The 19,985-nt window shown below is 33.4% G+C and overlaps 1 protein-coding gene and 2 long non-coding RNA genes across 5 annotated transcripts; all 3 read right to left on the bottom strand.

The window, feature by feature from the left end:
• Positions 1-432: 432 nt before the first annotated feature.
• LOC144557736 (uncharacterized) lies at positions 433-2,837 on the bottom strand. 3 transcript variants are annotated; one of them, XR_013512773.1, is made up of 4 exons: positions 2,233-2,837; positions 1,790-2,106; positions 624-1,400; positions 433-571 (listed from the first exon to the last, which is right to left on the bottom strand). It is a non-coding gene; the product is annotated as an uncharacterized LOC144557736 (long non-coding RNA). The 3 variants fall into 3 exon arrangements; XR_013512774.1 differs by having other exon boundaries at positions 624-961; positions 1,170-2,106; XR_013512772.1 differs by having other exon boundaries at positions 624-2,106.
• A 2,589-nt stretch (positions 2,838-5,426) lies between these two features.
• Positions 5,427-7,558, bottom strand: LOC144558669 (uncharacterized). The gene is made up of 4 exons (XR_013512960.1): positions 7,420-7,558; positions 7,168-7,243; positions 6,415-6,496; positions 5,427-5,486 (listed from the first exon to the last, which is right to left on the bottom strand). It is a non-coding gene; the product is annotated as an uncharacterized LOC144558669 (long non-coding RNA).
• A 3,884-nt stretch (positions 7,559-11,442) lies between these two features.
• On the bottom strand, positions 11,443-13,309 carry SDH2-3 (succinate dehydrogenase 2-3). The gene is made up of 4 exons (XM_078307149.1): positions 12,981-13,309; positions 12,522-12,760; positions 11,913-12,122; positions 11,443-11,811 (listed from the first exon to the last, which is right to left on the bottom strand). The coding sequence occupies exons 1-4, from the start codon at positions 13,272-13,274 to the stop codon at positions 11,652-11,654; spliced, it is 903 nt and encodes a 300-aa protein (XP_078163275.1). The 5' UTR covers positions 13,275-13,309; the 3' UTR covers positions 11,443-11,651.
• Between the last annotated feature and the right edge of the window lie 6,676 nt (positions 13,310-19,985).

A 19,985-nucleotide genomic window follows, 5' to 3' on the forward strand; every position in this document is an offset into this window, starting at 1 on the left:
AAATTATTTGAATAGATTTTGACTAAATGCTCAACGGAGAATTAATAACAACAAAGATAAAACAAAAAATAATAGAAATGAACTTTGAAATTCGACCAAACTAAAAATAAATATATTATAATTTAATTTAATGACTCAATTTGTACGAATTATTTATCACAAAATAATTTGATTAACTGATAATAATGAAAATTGGACCAAAACATTTTTTTTAATGCAGAGATCTCTCACCTTTGTTGTCGCTTATTGAGTTTCCTCGGCTACCGTGAGATGCACATGATGCTTAGCAATTTGTCTTATACTAGCAGAATGCCTCGCTTTGCTTCGGCAGTGATAATCGAGATAAGTTGTGTGAATTGTCAATGATATAATTGAAAATAAATTTTTACTCATGATGCAAGTGTTAGTTTACATATGGTAGGATAGTACAAAAGCAAAACCAAAACAATTTTCTATAGTTGCTTGAGATTATTAGTCCATGTGTTTCTTGAACTAAATAGATTGAGAGGTTGCTTTTTGTCAGATACTTGTAGAATACATCTTGGCAGACTATCAGCTATAACACCACTTCCTCAAAAAGTAGAAACTCGTAGAATACATCTTGGCAGACTATCAGCTATAACACCACTTCCTCAAAAAGTAGACTGGAACCAAACCCTTATTGCTAAATACAATTAACCTGAATTAACAAAAGGTTTCAGAATATATTGAAGAGCATGGATCACCTAAGGTAAGAGTCCATATCTCCTTAGGTAACAAAATATTTTTGTTTAGATCCGGACAATCCGATAAGAATCTGGGCCAATCCGATAATTTGGGAAGGTACATATCCCATGATTTATTTCATCAACAATTGACAGGTAACAAAATATTTAATAGAGGTACATATTGACAATGACCATTGACACAAAATACATCTTGATCAGCCATTGACAAAAGTTACTTTCCTCTGGGCCATCGCCTAATTAATTTTCCAAGTAAGACATATGCTTATATCTTAAATCTATGTTAAATGGTTGATGAAATAATGAACATTTGAAAATTTCTACTGATGACCTTTAAAAATTATATGTGATTTGGTCAATTTTTTATTTAGTATCACAGAATGAAACAAATAGAATTGTATAAATACTAAAAAAATGACAATTGTTTTTAAATAATTAAATTACCTCTTAGACCAATGCCATGTGTGATGTACCAATAATCCTCCTTATCATTGACTGGTACACATCCACCCTGTATGTCCTCGAGATTGTACTGATGCAATTTATTTGAGAAATTGTGGTCATTCTGAAACTCGGCCAAAACAATGAATAATGGAGCGTTGTGATTCTGCTGTCTGGCTCAACAGTAGCAACTCCGCCAACCAGTGAGTGCACACCATCACCTTCTATCAGTATCTGGCATTAGCGGCTTGTTAAAGTTTCACAGTTGTAGGATGCATACACTATATGACTAGAGTGTATTTAATAATTAAACATGTATATGACAACTTGTGTTGATATTTGTCAGTTCAAACATTAAGAATGGAGTGGATACTTAGAATGTAACTTATTTATTTAAGAATATTTTCTAAGAGAAAAATATATATATTAGAGTGGGATACACATTAGAATAGACATTCTTAAGCTAATGTACCATATTGCACACATGTTCTTCTAGATGAGAGCACCTTGCCAATACTTCCAATGTATTTTTCTTTGAAATTCAACTACTGAGTACACTATAAATAATAATTTGCTTTTAGAATTGCATCACTGAAAAACAAAGATTAATTTTGCTAATTTACCTCATTTCCAATCTGCATGATATTCTCCTTTTAATTCTGCATGCTATTCCATGCCTAAATTTGTAAAGAAAATCAGAATGAGCATAATCAAATTCATTTTCCAAAATCATAAGATTGATAAAAAGTTAAAAACAACAACTACAATTTACTGCGGGGAGGACGATGGGAAAAGGGAAAGGGTGGGTCAGGGGAGATGAAGAGAGTTCCATGAATGTAAGGAGGGTAGCAGCACCAATTTCTCTCCAGTTGGCATGCTCACCGATGTGCTCCTCCTCGGGTACTGGTAAGACCTCCAAGACTCACCCAATTGTCATTTCCTATGATCACGAAAAAAAAAAAAATTTGGCACTCAGCTTCTTATCCAAAAATATAGTTATGAGATTTGCAAATCATGATGTTATACAGACAATTTTAAGTGGAAAATAATGGGCAGAGAAAAAAACATCATATCTCCAGAAATCTCGTTATTGATAGACTTAAGTAGCCTTCAAAATCAGGATGAGAATAGCATACAGATTAAGGATACAAAAGGAGCAGCGAGATATCCGATTATCTTCAAGTTTTCATTATTGCACTCGCAACTACACACAAAACTGTGCTTCTGTAATATCTATCTATATCACATCAAAAAACAATGACCAATTTTGTGAGTAGATGGTTCAATCAGTGTATAAAATATTTTGCATTATGTCAAAAGAAATGAAGTGCAAACTCAAATATATTTATCCACTCAGATTTCAAGACATAATATTGGAAATAATTACCAACCTGGAAAGTAAGCATGAATATACCAAAACAGAACGTGGTGGTTACTACTTTGTTTGCTATCACACGACCCATGCCGTAAATCTTTCTTGCATCTACTAAGTAAACAATATCAAAAGAGGACAATTCAGACATCAAGGTACCATTTTTTCATTTGTAAAGCAGAGGGCCAAATTTGTTAAAAGATGTAGATAAATGAAGATGAACGGATATCTAAGACCAATTTGAATGTAAGCGATTGGGAAATTAGCTTAATACCTTTCAAAATTGAGGGCGATTGTGAGAAAGCTGCGAGGTGACATGGAGAAAAGGTGACCGATTGCGAGCTAAGCGGAGGCGGAGTGGTTGGATGGAGGGCTTTCTTCTCTATACCGATCCTCGCTACCACCGCCAGGGTTTCTTCTCGTGTGTTAGTTCTGCGCCTCCTTCCAAGCACTCGCGAGAGAGGGAGGGCGACATATGAGCAGTGACTGGCCGTATGGGCGGCCGCTCCTTGTTTGGCTTGTGAAACCTTGCAATCTCGTCTTGCGCCATCGCAAGAGGAGAGCGAGAAGCTAGGTTGGAAATGAAGTTTCAAAAGCTAGAAAAGAGAAGAAGACCGGTGGAGCCCAGAAAGTTCTTTGTAAAAATCTGAAAATAATTAATTACGCTGGAAAAAAAAAGGACACATGTCACAAAAATAAATCGAACGAAGGACACATGTCACAAACTTGTGTAGATAAATCAACCCCTGTCAAAAATAAATCGAACGAAGGACAATGGAGGTGTTACTGTAGATGATACAAATCAACCCCCGTCAAAAATAAATCGAACGAAGGACAATGGAGGTGTTACTGTAGATGATACTGTATCTATAGATAGATGTAGGGGGTAAAATTAAAAAATTATCTTCTGTGGGTCCCACCTGTCACCTTTTAGCAGAGAAGAAAATTAAAAAATTATCTTCTGCGAGTCCCACATGTCCCTTATGTAGTTAGATGGGCTCCATCTCTCAGTCTTACTGTAGCTATCACTGTAGATGTACTGTAGCAAACTCCAACCAAGATTATATATATATAATAGATATGCTGCAAGACAGGGAGGTCGTTTCGTTTTATCATATAGTAATGCTTCTCAATGGATTTTTTATTAGCTCAAATTACTTACCCAGAATTGAATCTATATTAAAAAATGAAATAAAAAGGCAGCTTTTGTTTGTTGAATGTTATAAATGTCGGTGCAGAGGTTATTTACTATGTGAGATATCTTATATTGGTTATTTTAAAATTAATTGGTCATTAATTTATCTAAAGTTTTGAAAGAAAGAATCAAAAATATATTCGATGTTAATGACTTGTGATGTCGCGGTTATGAATCCATGTAATATCCCTTGTTATATCAAGTTGGAACTAGAGTGGGAAAAATGATATGGCGGAGGTGGCTCTATGACGGAATGGTATGGTTACGACAAGTATGTCACTTGCGTATCATGATTCGCGTGTCTCGTGTTATGACCATCTTTTGAAATTTTGGCACGGCACTACTGGGGTTTAACAATTCAAATACATTGATTAACTTAAGATGCAAAAAGAGCGTAAAATAAAAATTTTACTTCTAACATAAGCTAAAGATTAAACGAGGTATGTCAGGAAACTTTCCAAGGCGGTCCACCTTCAGTATTCCTTTGACATCAAAATTCAATTTAATCATTTTACAGATCTACTCTATAATTGATTTCTAAAACTTTAATCTATTTACAAATTAAATAGATTAATATAACATATTTATACATTGTCTCCAAATTCCAATTGGAATGCAGCTGACCGAGAAGACCGAATCTGAGGAACGTCTGGCCTTTGAGTATCAGACGTCTGATACTTCTATTGGTTATCCACCAGTACTAACCAGAGAGTGGTTTATTTCTTTTGCCAGAAATACCGTAAATCGCATAATTATGCAAAAATACTATTCACCGAGAAAATGACAAAATAACAATATTTAATAAGCAAAAACAGAAATACCGCGACTTTCGCAAATATATTATTTCTGGATCCCGTAATAATTGCAACCGAGAAAGAGAGAAAATAGATTACCGAATCGATTCGATATCTCAGAAATTAGTGATCTTCTCTCTACCTCCACCCCTCAATTTATAGGCATTTGAGGAGGTTCGGCCTATTTAGAAGAATGCCATACGAGAGATCATAAACATAATAAGATGTTTATAATTTAATTATAAAAGATATAATTAATATAAAGGTGATATAAAGATATGTAGAGTTGACACAGTCAGCAACACAGCTGATCCACTCACAAAATCTCTTCCTCAAGCCAAGCACGAGATGCTTAATGCTTCTATGAGTCTGGAACACATAGAAGATTGGCTGTGTAATTTTCTCAGGATCTACGAGATCTTAGAGAATATAGAATTTTGTATATAAGTAGGGCCTACGATGATTGGCTCCTAGCTTAAGTGGGAGATTGTTAGTTTGTAATAATCTAGAAGTCAATAATACGATAATTTATCATAAAGCTTTGTTCATGAATTGAATGTTTATTTATATATCATTTTGTTGCCTTGAGTATTATTGAATTTATGGATCATTTCTGTCACACCCCGAGGCCCACGAGGCGTGACAGATGCTCCTGTCGTAGGCATACGGTTGCCCGTATACCTACTAGGCAATTACGATATGATAGAAAGTAAAACATAACGCGCAAACAAAACCAATAAATAACATAAACAGATCACAAATCCCAGCTGGTCAGGTTACAGTATACAAAACCCGTATCTCGATGGATACGCATCACAAAATGACATAGAGAATATATATATATAACCAAAACATGACTATATACATAATCTCTAATGTCACAATACCAGACAAGCTAGGCAGCGGTGAAACCAGGGCCTACCGACCTCGTGCCTCTCCCGGATCAGCCGAACCAGCACCTGAAAAATTTACCCAAAAGAGGGGATGAGAAATAAATTCTCAGTGCGATAAATTGCCACAAATCGTTCCTGGACTTGCAATCACAGATTATATTCAAAAATAAAACACAAATAAAGCTTCTATCAGTTTATAACCATATATAAACAAGAATGCATAAATCCAACAACATACATCCAAATGAAATCACAATTCAGAATTGTCAAGATGAAATTCAATCACACAATATTTGGTTTAACTCGGTTTCAGAATATCTGGTAGTAACTACAAATGTTCCACCAATCTGGACCCCAATTCGTTCCCTCTCATCTGTAGGGTTACAGACACCTACAGACGGCTGCGCCAGGTAAAATCTTTTCTCATGACACTCATCTGTAGTTACAGGCCTAACTGTTTAATTAAAAGTCTGGTTTCAATTCACATCCAGAAAATCCATATAAAGCAAATTGACCATCCAAATGCATTACCCCCTGGGTAATGCCTCTGATGCACAAGTCACATATAACCACAATCATAATACAAAGTCACTTACCCCTCGTCCCAACCGGTACTGGGAACTGCCGAGGGCCAGACGATCTAAAGCTTTAGAACACTGGGCATCAAAGTCTCTGCAGAGACTTTGACAAATCCGATTTCACCCCCTGGGTAACGTCATCACGGTGGATAACAATAATACCATATCCACCAACCAATGGTGATATGAAGCACGGTGACTTTAATTCCAAAATCAGATCATTCAGATCAACACAATTAATAACCATACCAGCATGCAAATCAATCAGATAAAACAATTCAAGTTTCACTTATTTGGGCAATGCAATGCATATGCAACACAATCCGATAATGCAATTCAATCAATAATCAACATGTCAATCGAAACACAGTTTAATTCTGAATATAAAATATCAAACAAGTCCAGAAACCCCGCACCTGGTTATGAAAAGCGTATCTCGCACTTATAGTTCGGACGTCTCGAAAGATCCCGCAAAATCTTGCTCAACCGAGCCTACACCTATATTAACATATATACTTAATTCAATATTTGTTCGACGATTGATATGCTTACTTGAGTGATATTATTTTCTATATACTTTCCTTAAGATAATCCATTTTGGAATAAGTGATCAAGCCTTTCTCAATAAATATTAAGCCTTTCGAAGACAATATTAGCACTTCATCAAAATATTATGACTTTGTTTAATTATCACCATACACAATAAATATTAAGCCTTTCGGAGACAATATTAGCACTTCCTCAAAAATATTATGACTTTGTTTAATTATCACCATACTCAATAAATATTAAGCCTTTCGGAGACAATATTAGCACTTCCTCAAAAATATTATGACTTTGTTTAATTATCACCATACTCAATAAATATTAAGCCTTTCAGAGACAATATTAGCACTTCCTCAAAAATATTATGACTTTGTTTAATTATCACCATACTCAATAAATATTAAGCCTTTCGGAGACAATATTAGCACTTCCTCAAAAATATTATGACTTTGTTTAATTATCACCATACTCAATAAATATTAAGCCTTTCAGAGACAATATTAGCACTTCCTCAAAAATATTATGACTTTGTTTAACTATCACCATACACAAAAGAGGGAACAAAGAAAAGAGATCAACACCAAATTAATTTCAGATATTAAGAGAGTGAGAGAAGAACTTACCAATCAACACCTTTGTTTGTTGGATTAGACTAGACAAATCAAAATATTTCTCTAATTTTCGGATTTGAACCAAACCCTAGATAGAAAATCAAGATTAAGATAGAATTGAGAAGAGAATCACTAAATTAACAACCTAGAAGCATAATGGAGATAGATTACTCATCATTTATACAAACATTTCAGATTTGAGCAAAACCCTAGCAATAGAGATAAAATTCAGATTTTAGATGAGAGAGGAGAGAAAGGGAGTACCAATGGGGAAGCTAGATGGCCACTAGAATGAGAGATTCTCAACAATTTCCATTCTTTTCTTCAATTTCTCAAGGTTTCTTGGTGGATTTTTGAGAGAGAAGAGATGATCTCTCCTTCTCTTTCTTTTGGCAGCAAACACACAAGGGAGCAACGAAGGGAGAGAGAAGGTTGAATTGTTTACATGCATTTTGGACATTTTTCAAAATAGACCCTCCACTTGTTTGATATTACTAAAAGAAGAATATACATATATAGATATGTATATAAAAATCTCCATATTTCTAAATAAATCTTTAATTTATGTAAGGTATAAATTTCAAGATTTGATTAAGTCTGACTGTTTCGAAATTTCAGACTAATGTTATGTTATAATTGTTTTAATCTTCAACTCCTAGTTCAACAACAAAATATATATATTTTTTTTATTATGTTTTAAACATTCTCATTATTATTATTATTTTTCTATTATAAAAATTTTCTTAACGTAACAATTTCGAGTTCATGACTGAAATTGTGAAACTCCATAATATATATGATATATACTCTTAAAAAGTCACTGACCAAGGTAATTAGCAGGAACACTAATTACCGCGATAAGGTTAGTATGTGGATTAAAAGATGGTTAAGTTTTAAAAACCACCTGACACGAGATGTCATTTTAATCACATAGATACATGTTCTAGGAACATGGTATTTGACAGACCCCGAATGAAACATTAAATAGAATTGTGTTCGTGTCATTTATGTTTTCATTCAGTGTCAGGTTCTACAGTACGAGGTATTTATCGTTCCCACTGAGAAATATGTATGTGTGATTGTTATCTAACGTTGTCCGTAAAAAGTAGTCATAACTGTAGCTTTTCCATATGTATAGCTTAGCTGAGGAAGTGATAGTTTACCAAGAATACTATTTGTCCCTCGTATTTTATACGAGCTATAGCATCACTGGGCCCCTTGATAGAGTAAGATTATCTGCTAGCGGTATAATTACAAGAGTAATTATATTTGATAATCTACTCAAGATCAAGAAAAGATTCAGTTAACAAGGATGACACACATCTACCTTGAAACTAATCTGATAGCTATGAGACAGAAGAACAAACACAAGTAAATTGTTTACTGGATCGTGATATTGTACTGTACCGCATCATCTGTGTAATTGGATGGTCATGATGTATACTGCCAAATACTGCTCATGATTATAGAAGTTAAAAGAGTTTTAACTCTATTTACCAACATAACACAGATCCTATTGGGTCACACCATATAGGAGTTAACCAGAGAATCTTATTGTGATTGATTATAAATTGGTTATGATCAATAGTAAGATGGTTATAATTAATTATACGTGTTATCATTAAATTATAAATGTTATGTAAAAATAACAAGCAAAAACATTGGTTAATTTATAAACGTGTGTGACACGTTGTATAAAAGTTAACCGGTTAATTTATAAATGTGCAGGACACGTTGTATAAATTACCGAAAAAACAACCGCAAGAAATATAATTGTTCAGAATAATTATACAAATATTATTTGTATTCGGGCTGAGGGCATTCGGGTCTTTTCAGATTCGTCCTTATCCGCATGACACGTCATCGATCCTATCCAGATGACACGTCATCAATCCCATCCACATGACACCTTACCCCCTAGGTGGCATGCCTTGTCATAGGGGTATTTTGGTCTTTTCACATCATTTTAGAGGCTATAAATAGAGGGGTGCATGGAGAGAATAAAATACTAATTCATTCATATCGTTTCGTGTCGAAACGAATCGGTATTTTCTCCCTTTCTCGGTTTCTCTTCCAAATAGTGTTTCGGTTGAGAAAAGAAAGTTATACGTAGTTGACGTATAATCTTGCGGGTTGTTGTGAACTATATTTACGGGATTGATGAATAGTGTTTTTCCCGAATTTTGCGGTATGTCAGTTTTTCTTATTTGTGAAACTGAGTAGGTGAAAATTCGTATTTACGGGTTTTCGTCTTTTCCCCGTGAATAGTGTTTTTGCATAATACCGCGATTTATAGTATTTCTGGCAAAAGAAATAAACCGCTCTCCGGTTAGTCCTGGTGGATAACCGATAGAGGCATCAGACGTCTGATGCTCCGAGGAGAATCATTCCCGTGATGGAGCTCTACTCGCTCGGTCTGCATTCCAACTGTGATTTGGAAACAAGATATAAATATGTTATATTAATATATTTAATTGGTAAGTAGATTAAAGTTTTAGAAATCAATCATGGAGTAGATCTGTAAAACGGATTAAATTGGGTTTTGATGCCAAAGGAATACTGAAGGTGGACTGCCTTGGAAATTTGCTTGACATACCTCGTTTAATCCTGAGCTTAAGTTGGCCGTAGAAATTTTTGTTCTACGGTCATTCCGCAGCTTAAGCCTAAACCAGTTTTGGTTACCCCGAAACCCAACATTACCACCCTAATAGAACACTCCAATTGAATGTGTTTGGAGCACTCTAGTAGTGTCTCCATATTGCAAAATAATAGGGCATTTTCAACCCTAATTCAACACTCCAATTGAATGTGTTTTGAGCACTCCTATAGTGTCTCCATATGACGAGATAATATGGTATTTACAACTCTAATACAACAATTCAATTGAAGATGTTTGAAAAACTCTAGTAGTGTCTCTATATGACAAGATAATAGGGCATTTACAACTCTAATACAACACTCCAATTGAAGGTGTTTGGAGCACTCTTGTACCCTAATACAACACTCCAATTGAAAGTCTTTGCAGCACTCTAGTAGTGTCTCCAGATGGCAACATAAGAGGGGAGTTGTAACTCTAATAAAACACTTCAATTAAATGTGTTTGGAGTACTCTCATAGTATTTCCAGATGGAAGGATAATAGGGCATTTGCAACCCTAATACAACACTCTAATTGAAGGTGTTTGGAGCACTCTAGTAGTGTCTCAATATGGCGAGATAATAGAGCATTTACAACCCTAATACAACACTTCAATGGAAAGTGTTTGGAGCACTCTAGTAGTGTCATAATTAGTTTTATCATGAATTACTAATTAAAATGAATTTTCAATACAACTTTCAAATTGTATCAAACAAACGGTTAAAAAGTTTTATTGACGATTAATATAAGATTCTTAAAATCATTAAATTTCTTTGTAAACTTAATTCTAAATCTATCGAGTTAACTTCAAATAACAAATTTAAATCGTTAAAATTCATCCACCTTTACAAGTGATATTGTGTCTACAAACAGAAAATTTTAAAGTTTTAAATTAATTTAATATAAAACTAAATAGTTAAAATTGGAAGACAAATTAAATTTAATACATTTAAATTAATTTTTTTTTTTACCCTCGACTCTATACGAAATTAATTCAAAAATTTTAAATTATCACAGACACATCACTTATATGCGTACATCACTTATATGCGTCTAGTATGGTATATCAGTTTTAATGGTGTAAATTTATCTTTTAATGTCAATTCAATAAATTTTAAATTTTTGAAGTTTACTAAGACTTTGGTGAACTTAAGAACACCGTAGTTCTACTCTTTTATTGACACCCTTGCTGCTTCTAAATATAAGTAAAAAATTATGTTGGGAATATTTCAAAGAAGAGTAAGACTTGGATGCTATGGATAGCGTAAGAACTTCCATACTACTTCCATACTACGGTCTCAAAAATCTATCATATAAACTTCAAACTTCAATTTAAATAGTTCAATAAATTGATTATATAATAAGCTTGTAAGTTACTAATTTTTATTATTTTTTATAATTTATATAAAATGAACTAAAAATAAAAAAATTATCAATATTTTAGACTATTTTTTGTCATCTTTCATAAATCATAAAAAATATTAAAAAAATTTCAAAAATAGTAAAAATTAATATTCTACAAATTTATTATATAACCAATTTATTGAACTACTTAAATCAAAGTTTGAACTTCATACGATTAAATTTTTAAATTTTTGAAGCCGTAGCACGGATGACCTTATGTTGTGCATAGTCTTCAAGCCTTACTCTTTATACGACACTAACCGAATTATGAAAACAGGACTTAAGCAGAAAAGACATTATAAATCATACTTTGCCCAAAAGAAAAAGGAGAGAGGATAGGAAATATTATAAATCAAGAAACACAAGTTCTTTCATTAGCCAACATCTCCATTACATGGAGGCGGCGAACGAGCGATTTTCTATCTATACCAGATTAGGTACTGCATTGAAGCAGGCTAATGTAATTGGTGACTCATGCGCATGGCAGAGATGGCCCGTTCTGGATCAAGGCTCTTCGGACATGTTGCAGTGCAACTTTTAATAATCCTGCATCTATACAACCTGTGCTCGTCTTCTGTTATGGCCTGTAGTCTCTCTATGCCAAAATTGTCACGGCTTTACAATATTAAAGTAAAAAATAAATATAGTTTGTGAATACAATCTATATATGATATATGTAGGTGTACTGAAGTAGTTTTCTCTTTGTAGAGAATTACCTATCAGAGACCCATCGATACATGTTTATCAGAGCAGCGGGGCCCAGGAACTCTTCTGAGTTCCACCAGTAGGCAGGGCAAGCGGAGCTGCAACATGCACATAAGATACATTCATAGAGGCCATCCAGTAGGCTTCTCTCGCTTGGTGTTTGGAGGTACTCTTTTCCCTCTGGGGGTGGCTTCTTGGTCTTGAGCCACGGCTCAATTAGTCTGCAATTATGCAATTACGAAGAAGTGCAATGCAGTTCTACATATCACTATAGTTTATCATAATATTTCTACTTGTTGAATCAAATTATTTGATGGTAACTAATACAATTACAAATTGTTAGAACCTCATCCCCAATTTTTACTTTCTGTTCCTGATGGAGTTCAACTGTACTAGATAAGTGTGATGCATAAATTGGTAATTACTTGAAAAAAGTAATGTTGCAAAGATCCAAAGAAGTACATACCATATATTTTAAACGGTACTTGTATAAATGGTAGTAATTATTATAGCACAATAAATCACAATGTATCATGTAATAAAAACAAGATCAAAAGCCCACTTATACTATGCTGTATTCGACAAGTAAACACAATATGGTTTCAGCAATAATTGCATACTTGTACTGCTGGTAGAAGTTTGTGAGATCAACAACAAGATCCTTCATGACAAACATATGAGGAAGGGGAGTGATCATGGTTGCCTTTGACATATTCGTGTCTATTGGCTTCAGACATGCTACTGTATTGACTCCGTCAATGTTCATTGAGCACGAGCCACATATTCCTTCTCTGCATGACCTTCTGAAGCACAGAGTTGCATCATGCTCTGCTTTGATTTTCATCAAAACATCTAATGCCTACAAATTTCATTGAAGTTCAACAAAAAAATTTCAAACTGAACCTGCTATAAATTTATTTTTGCATTTCCAGCATTATTTCTATCTCTTTCATAATGAATTTAGCAAGCAGGAAACTTATATTGGAGTTAAAAATGAATCCCCTGCAAATTTTACCACCCAAAATTTGCAAAACTGAGACTACATTACATGAAAATTGATGAAATGGATGATTTCATACCATGGGTCCACATGTAGACAAGTCGACAAAATACGACTGGAGAAAAGGCTTGTGCGGCTTATCGGGGTTCCACCGGTATATCTGGAACTCCTTGACTGCATTCTTCTTCTCCTCCATTTTTTCTGACAAACCACCAGTGTTCTCTGATGCCTCCCTGGCATTCACTCTAGCCTTTGGATGCCCTTTTAGTATTGGAAAATCCTTATCCAACGGCTCCTCGCCTTTCACAAATTTTGCTGCCTTCTCTATTCCATCCTTTACCCAGTTCATCAGGGTTCCTCTTCTCTTCCACATTTTTCTCAATTTATTCACCTCACAGTTGCTAATTGTTCTTCGATGAAAACCCCCCTCTTTTGTGGGTTTTGAGTCGGATGCTGGAGGGAACCACCGCTAACGATCAGCTGCGCACGTGCAAGGTTCATCTTGACACGTGGATTTGAAATATAGAGACACGTGTCCTCGGTGGCCGAATAATATTTCATATTAACCAGTTGTTGGGTAAGTACAATTGGGTCCATAAGCCCATTATACAAGATTGTTTATTTCTACTTGGGCTTGTTAAGGTGCGAAAATGGATTTGATAAGATAAACATTGAACCATTTATTTATAGGCTTTCTTCTTTTTCTTTATACTTTTCAGTTGAAAAGCCTCCAACAAGAGCATCAAATTGGGCCCAAGAAAAGCCTTTGTGGTCTATTCATCCTAAATTAACAAACTTCGTTAAAGAAAACGGATTGATTTTACAGTAAACATCTAGTTCTGCCTTTACATAAAGCAAGAAACGTGCAAGCTGTTTTTAAATTAAGAAAATGCATACATAACCCTTTTTCTTCCTTTTCTTCTTCATCCCTTTTTGCCTTTTTTCAATTTGGGAACAGGTCGTTGGTGAATCAATGTCCAAAGAGGTTAATGTGGCACAAGTCTTATCGTGTAGCTCACGATAAAAACAGTGTCAAAAGCATGTCGCCTAGTATACAACCTCCAAATATGCTAAAAGAAATATGTGTTCATAAAGCTCAAAAAGAAAGCATTAGGATCATGCATATGATGTCCGCAGAATCCAATCTTAAGATTCAGCCACTCAACATCCATGTTTTTGGACATTTCACATGTCGGCTTACTGTATAATAATCTTAAGCAAAATTTCTTGCCTTTTCGCATTAAAAAGGTTATTGCTTTACTTCATGTACAGTTTTAGTTCATTGTATTGATGGTTCAGTTTTTTGTCAGATTTTAGGAACTAAGCTTGCCACAGAAAATCAAGTTAGCTTCCCTTGGAGATTCTAATAGTTCAAACTTCAAATAATTGCAGTAATACTTTTTTTTTTTGGCAGTAAGCCTGTGGGCAGTATTTATACTTTATTTGATCTTTAAATTTTCATAGGGTATCAACTTAACTTAATTTGTCAATTTATATAAGATTCGCACTTAATCATTATAAATTTGAATTTACACCGTATTCACACTTTCAAAGCATCATTGCGTACGGGCGCACTGTATATTGTTTACAATTATGAGGCATCAAATTTTTGCTATGCATCAATAATTATGCACCGGCGAGGGGCAGGTACAGAGGTGAAAACAGAGCAGATATTCATATTTTTTTCTAAAATTTTATAAATATAGATACGGATTAGATATTAGACGAATATGAATTACATATTAGACAGATATGGATCACATCAGATATAGAAATATTATTAAAAAAATACTAAAGTTCGTAATATTTATCTAATTATAATGATAAATAACATAATTTGTTCATAATATAAACTGTACGGTATATGAGGAGGGTTCAAATGCCTCCATTTTTTGTGCCTCCATCATGCAACTATTTTTTAAAACTTAAATAACTCAAAGTTTAAAACTTAAATGACAAAATAAAACCGTTAGATGAGATCTATGTTATTTTCTCTCTGTGTCCATAATAAATTATCACATTTTGATTTTATTTTTATATAAATCAATAAGTTGAAAAATCAACATCTAGAAATTATCCACATTAGTATACATTTTTACAAGCTCAAGATGACAACCAAAACAAAGTTGAAATGTCATAATTTTTTACACGTGCATAGATAACATGATGTAGTTCATATCCAACGGTTTTATTTTGAATTTTAATATTTAAATTTTGAGTTATTAAATTTTTTAAAATGGAGACATGATGGAGGCACACAAAATGGAGGCATTTGAAGCCTCCTCATTGTATATATAGTATACAGATAATTGAAACGTAAAACCATATATATATTCATATCAACATAGATATTTAAATATTGAATATTCACATTTAATTTTTCAAATACAGATCTAATACAAATTATATATTATTTTACACGGTTTTCATGAATGCTGCTAAAGCATTGCACTTCTTACAGAACATGAATGCGGCTAAAGCATAAGGTAAGTAAGCACATAAAGAAAATTTAGTAATTTCAATTCTTCGAACATTATTATTTTTATTTTTTTTGAGGAATTCAAATTTGTTTGTTGCTCAATGACGCGAGGTTTTCCGGGAGGAACCGAATCTCTGCCCACACAAGCCCAAAAAAAAAAAAAAAAATTAATGATGTGGGCTGGCAAAAAACTTTTATGAATTTTGGGGTGAAAACGATCTGGATAATATTTGATTCATATTCGAAAATTTAGATGTGGATATTTGATATCTGAATATTCATATAAATAAAGATACTAATATGATTTTATATTTTAATTATCTGTATTCAAATAATAGATATATATCATATATTTTAATATATATTATGAAAAAATTATGTTATTCACTATTATAATTAAATAAATATTATGACTTTTAATTAGATAAATATTACGATCTTTAAATTTTTTTAATATTTTTTTAATATTTTTTATATTATTTTAATAAATATTCAATCTGATTCCAACCCGTATTAGTATCCGTCATATTTGCTCTGTATCTGTGTCAGAAAATTAAAAAAAAAAAACTATGAATATGGTTTTTTACTTTTTACCACTATTCACACTATATCCGCTCCGTTTTCACCCACGATTGTACCAAAACACACACAAGCTGAAAATAGTTAGCTTAAGTTCCTAAATAAACAAGATTTTTTTTTTTTTAAATTTAGCAAATTACACGTTTTAATTAGTAATTCATGAAGACGAACATAATTTTTGTACAATTTTTTAATATTAATTTGTTTTATATTACCATTACCAATTTATTGGTTAACTATATAATGGATAAAAACAAAGTATAAATAAATTTAATACTTAAAATAATAAAAATAATATATAAACAAGACTTGTTTAATTTTAAATAGATATTAAAACACCTCTATCTAGGGCTGTAAATGAATCAAACCGAACTTACTGCAGTTTGAGTTTGAATAAGATTCGAATCGAAATGGTTTGATTTGTTTCGAATCGAATTAATTGTGAACTACAAATTTTTCAAATCGAAGTCAATCGAATTACGAACTACAAATTTTTTTGGCAGCCCTAGTTATACCAGTAGTTTATGCATTAGTTTTCTTCTCGCAAAACAAAATTCACACGGTTTTCTTTTACGCCGTTGAATTGATTAAAATCATGACATGGACCTAGTCAAATTAAACTTACTCCATTGATAATTTTTTACGCTGCTGAAACTTTTTCCTATTATAAGTTATCATTATATTAACATTTTTAAGCTGTGATATAAATTTAGTTAATCCATTAGTTGCATTATTTGAGATTCAAATCTAAATAGTTCGTGGATCAATTTCGAACGAATTATACCCAGTTTGAATTTAATTTGAATAAGATTTAAAACGAACTGATTTAATTTGTTTTAGAACGATTTAATTTTGAATCAAATTAAATTCAAATTAAACTCAAATCAAAATCAAATCGAATTATGAACTACAAATTATTTTGCCACTCAGACCTCTGTCTCTGTGTGCCGCCTGGACACAGAAACCGTATCACCCCAGGTACCTGAGGTACAAGTAGAAAATACGGACCGTTATTTTAGCTTGGCACAAATCTCAAAGCAGATCCCCTACAGTCATAATAGGGATCAGATTGAGTTGGATATGAATGGAATTAATCTGAACCGCTTAATTTTTCAAATTGTACCTTGGTACCTTGGCGGACACGGACTCCTGGACACAGCCAGGGAAAGCGAAGAAATAAAAACGGTGCCTTCTGTTATAGAAAAAAAATATACTCTCGAGTCTTGAGTGGGTTTTACGCGGTTTTCTCCTTCTGCGCGCTTCTTTCTCTCAAGCCCTTTCTCAGTTCTCACCCTTTTTAGAGATGTCTCAATCTTGGAAATACCCACCTTTTTCTCTACGATCTTTCTCTCTCCTTTCCTTTGTCGCTCGGGCTGCGAGGTGGCACATCATGGGCCGTGGATAACACAAGCATCAGTGGGAAAATCTTGCGACGAGATTCGAAACGAATCTACCGATTTATTGTGTTAAAACTGTACTTTTTTTAAATTACTTGTAGCGGCTTTCAGAGAGTTGATAGATGTATGGCAAAGTATCGTTAAACATTATTTATTGTGCTGGAGAAGTACTTAATTTTGTGGTCTGTTACAATACTGGTAAGACTGAACCTCGGCAGAATGTTGAACCAAGTAATAATTTCCAAAATTATTTTTCTAATCAACTCTTTTAGGTTCACATTCATAAATTCCTTTCAATCAATACTATGAATTTGAATTTTGATGTGTAGGCTTGAAACCAATGTGTATTACTGGGTATTGAGATGGATTGTTTTTTACAGGAACAACGCTCTTAAAAAGGTACCTAATTCTTTTTGCTGGAGAAGTACTTCATTACTGGAAATGTATCTAAATTTTCTGGTCTGCTGAGATACCAGTAATGGTTCAGGGACTGATAGCACAATAAGTTTCAATCATGTTTGCGGGTTTGCTGCATCAATTTTGCTCTTAACACTGGCAATTCCGCACATGCAATTTCTGATGAATTCTTAGAAGTAGATGTGAAGATTTCAGTATAAGGGGTTAATAAACCAGATATTTTTTATCCTTAAGTTCCTTGTACACATGTAAAATTCAATCATGTTGATTTAATTTAATCAAGCAGAAATATAACTTTTCCTTGTAAGTATTGGTAGTGGGAAAAGTCGAATGCCGGGACTTTCATAAAACAACTCGTGGTTCTATGGTTTTGTAAAGTTTTAGGAAACCGCGGCATTCTAGGGGAAGATGGCGGCGTCCCGCATCCGATACCCAATTGTAGCATTCCGATCCATGCATACCACTTCAAAATTTTGTTCAGATTATGTGTGAATCTTAACGAGAATCAGACAGTTCCGAATGGCCACCGGACATCCAACGGTTCCCATTCTAGAACCCAAAAGGCTTGTGGTAATCACAGTTTTTTTTTTTTAGCTGTGCAATGTTATACAATGTAAATTCAACACCATTACCAGATGTAGTCTGCCAAGTTGTAATAGAGCATATTGGGATCTGTTATATCAACTATAAGAATATGGACAGTTGGCAGGATAAGTTTTGATTCTCATCAAGATGGACAGCGCAGGAATCAAGAATTTTGCAGGAAATTGAGTGCTGCTGATTCCATTTTAAAGAGCATCACCGTTAGATTACTGTCCGGAATAAGAGGAAGAGCATGACATTTGGATTTAGATCAGTGTTCTAGATAGCATGCTATAGCAACGCAATAGCGGTGTTATAGTGTTTTCGGACCTTGAACGTTACACTATGAGATAAAAGCGCACTATTTCAGCTACGATCACTATAGCGGTGATAGCGGTCCGCTATCTGCGCTACACGCTACGCACTATAGTGCACGCTATTCTACATAGGCTTTTATATAAATGCTCAAACTAAAAATTAATTTTAAAGATCAATTTTTTCAAGATCCATATTGGTTTTGCTTTTAAATAGAAAAAATAGATAGTTTATTCCATGATGTTTTGTTTTTTTAATAGAAAAAAAATATATAATTTATGTCATGATACTTAAGTTATTTTGAATGAAAAAAGATAGATAGTTTATAATATTATTAGGGATATTTTGAATAGCAATTTAGACTTTGTATTGGTTCAATATAAATATACTAATTCGTTAATCAATTTTGTGTTACTTATTGCTCTATCAGTTTTTAGATAATGTTGATAATTAGTATAAATATAAAATATAATTTTTTAAACAAAAAAGTTACGTATGATAGCTTTTCTATAGATACGTTATTCGCAATAGTTTTTTTTTTAGCCTTTCTGCTATATATGACGCGATAATAGATAGTACCATGGAGCACATTTCAATATGGAGATCATGTTGAGCGGTTCGAATCGGTCGTTTGAATTTTCAAAATAAAAATATAGTATCATAGAGGACCAATGCGTTTTACTCCATGAAGTAGTGTAGCTCATATCTCTCTCTATATATATATTTTGGAATATTGTTCCCCTCCAAAGTCTAAAGACTCCAACCCCCCTGCACACGCACATAAGAAACTGTAACATCAGTCGTGAGTCTCCTGAGTTCCTGACTGTAGAACGATTTAAAATTGACAGGATAAATTTGTGATATGAACTTGTAGAATTGATATTGTCTGTACTAATTTATGTAAACTGTTTACGTAAGGAAAGTAATAAAGGTTGTTTCCATTTTCGTACCAAACTATTTTTAAAAAAGTTTCAGCAAATTGATTCGAAAAAAAAAAAATCAAACGGTAATTTTTTTTCTTACTATTTTCTCTTTTCATATACGTCACGTGCTGACCTGACCTGATATGTCTGTACATAATTACATGTGTTCGTAAATGATTATCCCAATTATAATTTGAGTCGTTAGATCAATATCGACGGTCCAGATTAAGAGACTAAAATATGGATCTGTGTACTAGATTCGTGCATTCTACCGGTTGGTGGATTAGAATGCGTCTTCCTATTGTATGATCAAATTAGACGGTCAGGATCAGCTGCGTAAGAGATTAGCATACAGCATACAGCATGCAGCATGCAACTGTCGGTAAAATTTC

Source organism: Carex rostrata, chromosome 8 (assembly GCF_964058835.1).
Source record: "Carex rostrata chromosome 8, lpCarRost1.2, whole genome shotgun sequence".
Lineage (NCBI taxonomy): Eukaryota > Viridiplantae > Streptophyta > Magnoliopsida > Poales > Cyperaceae > Carex > Carex rostrata.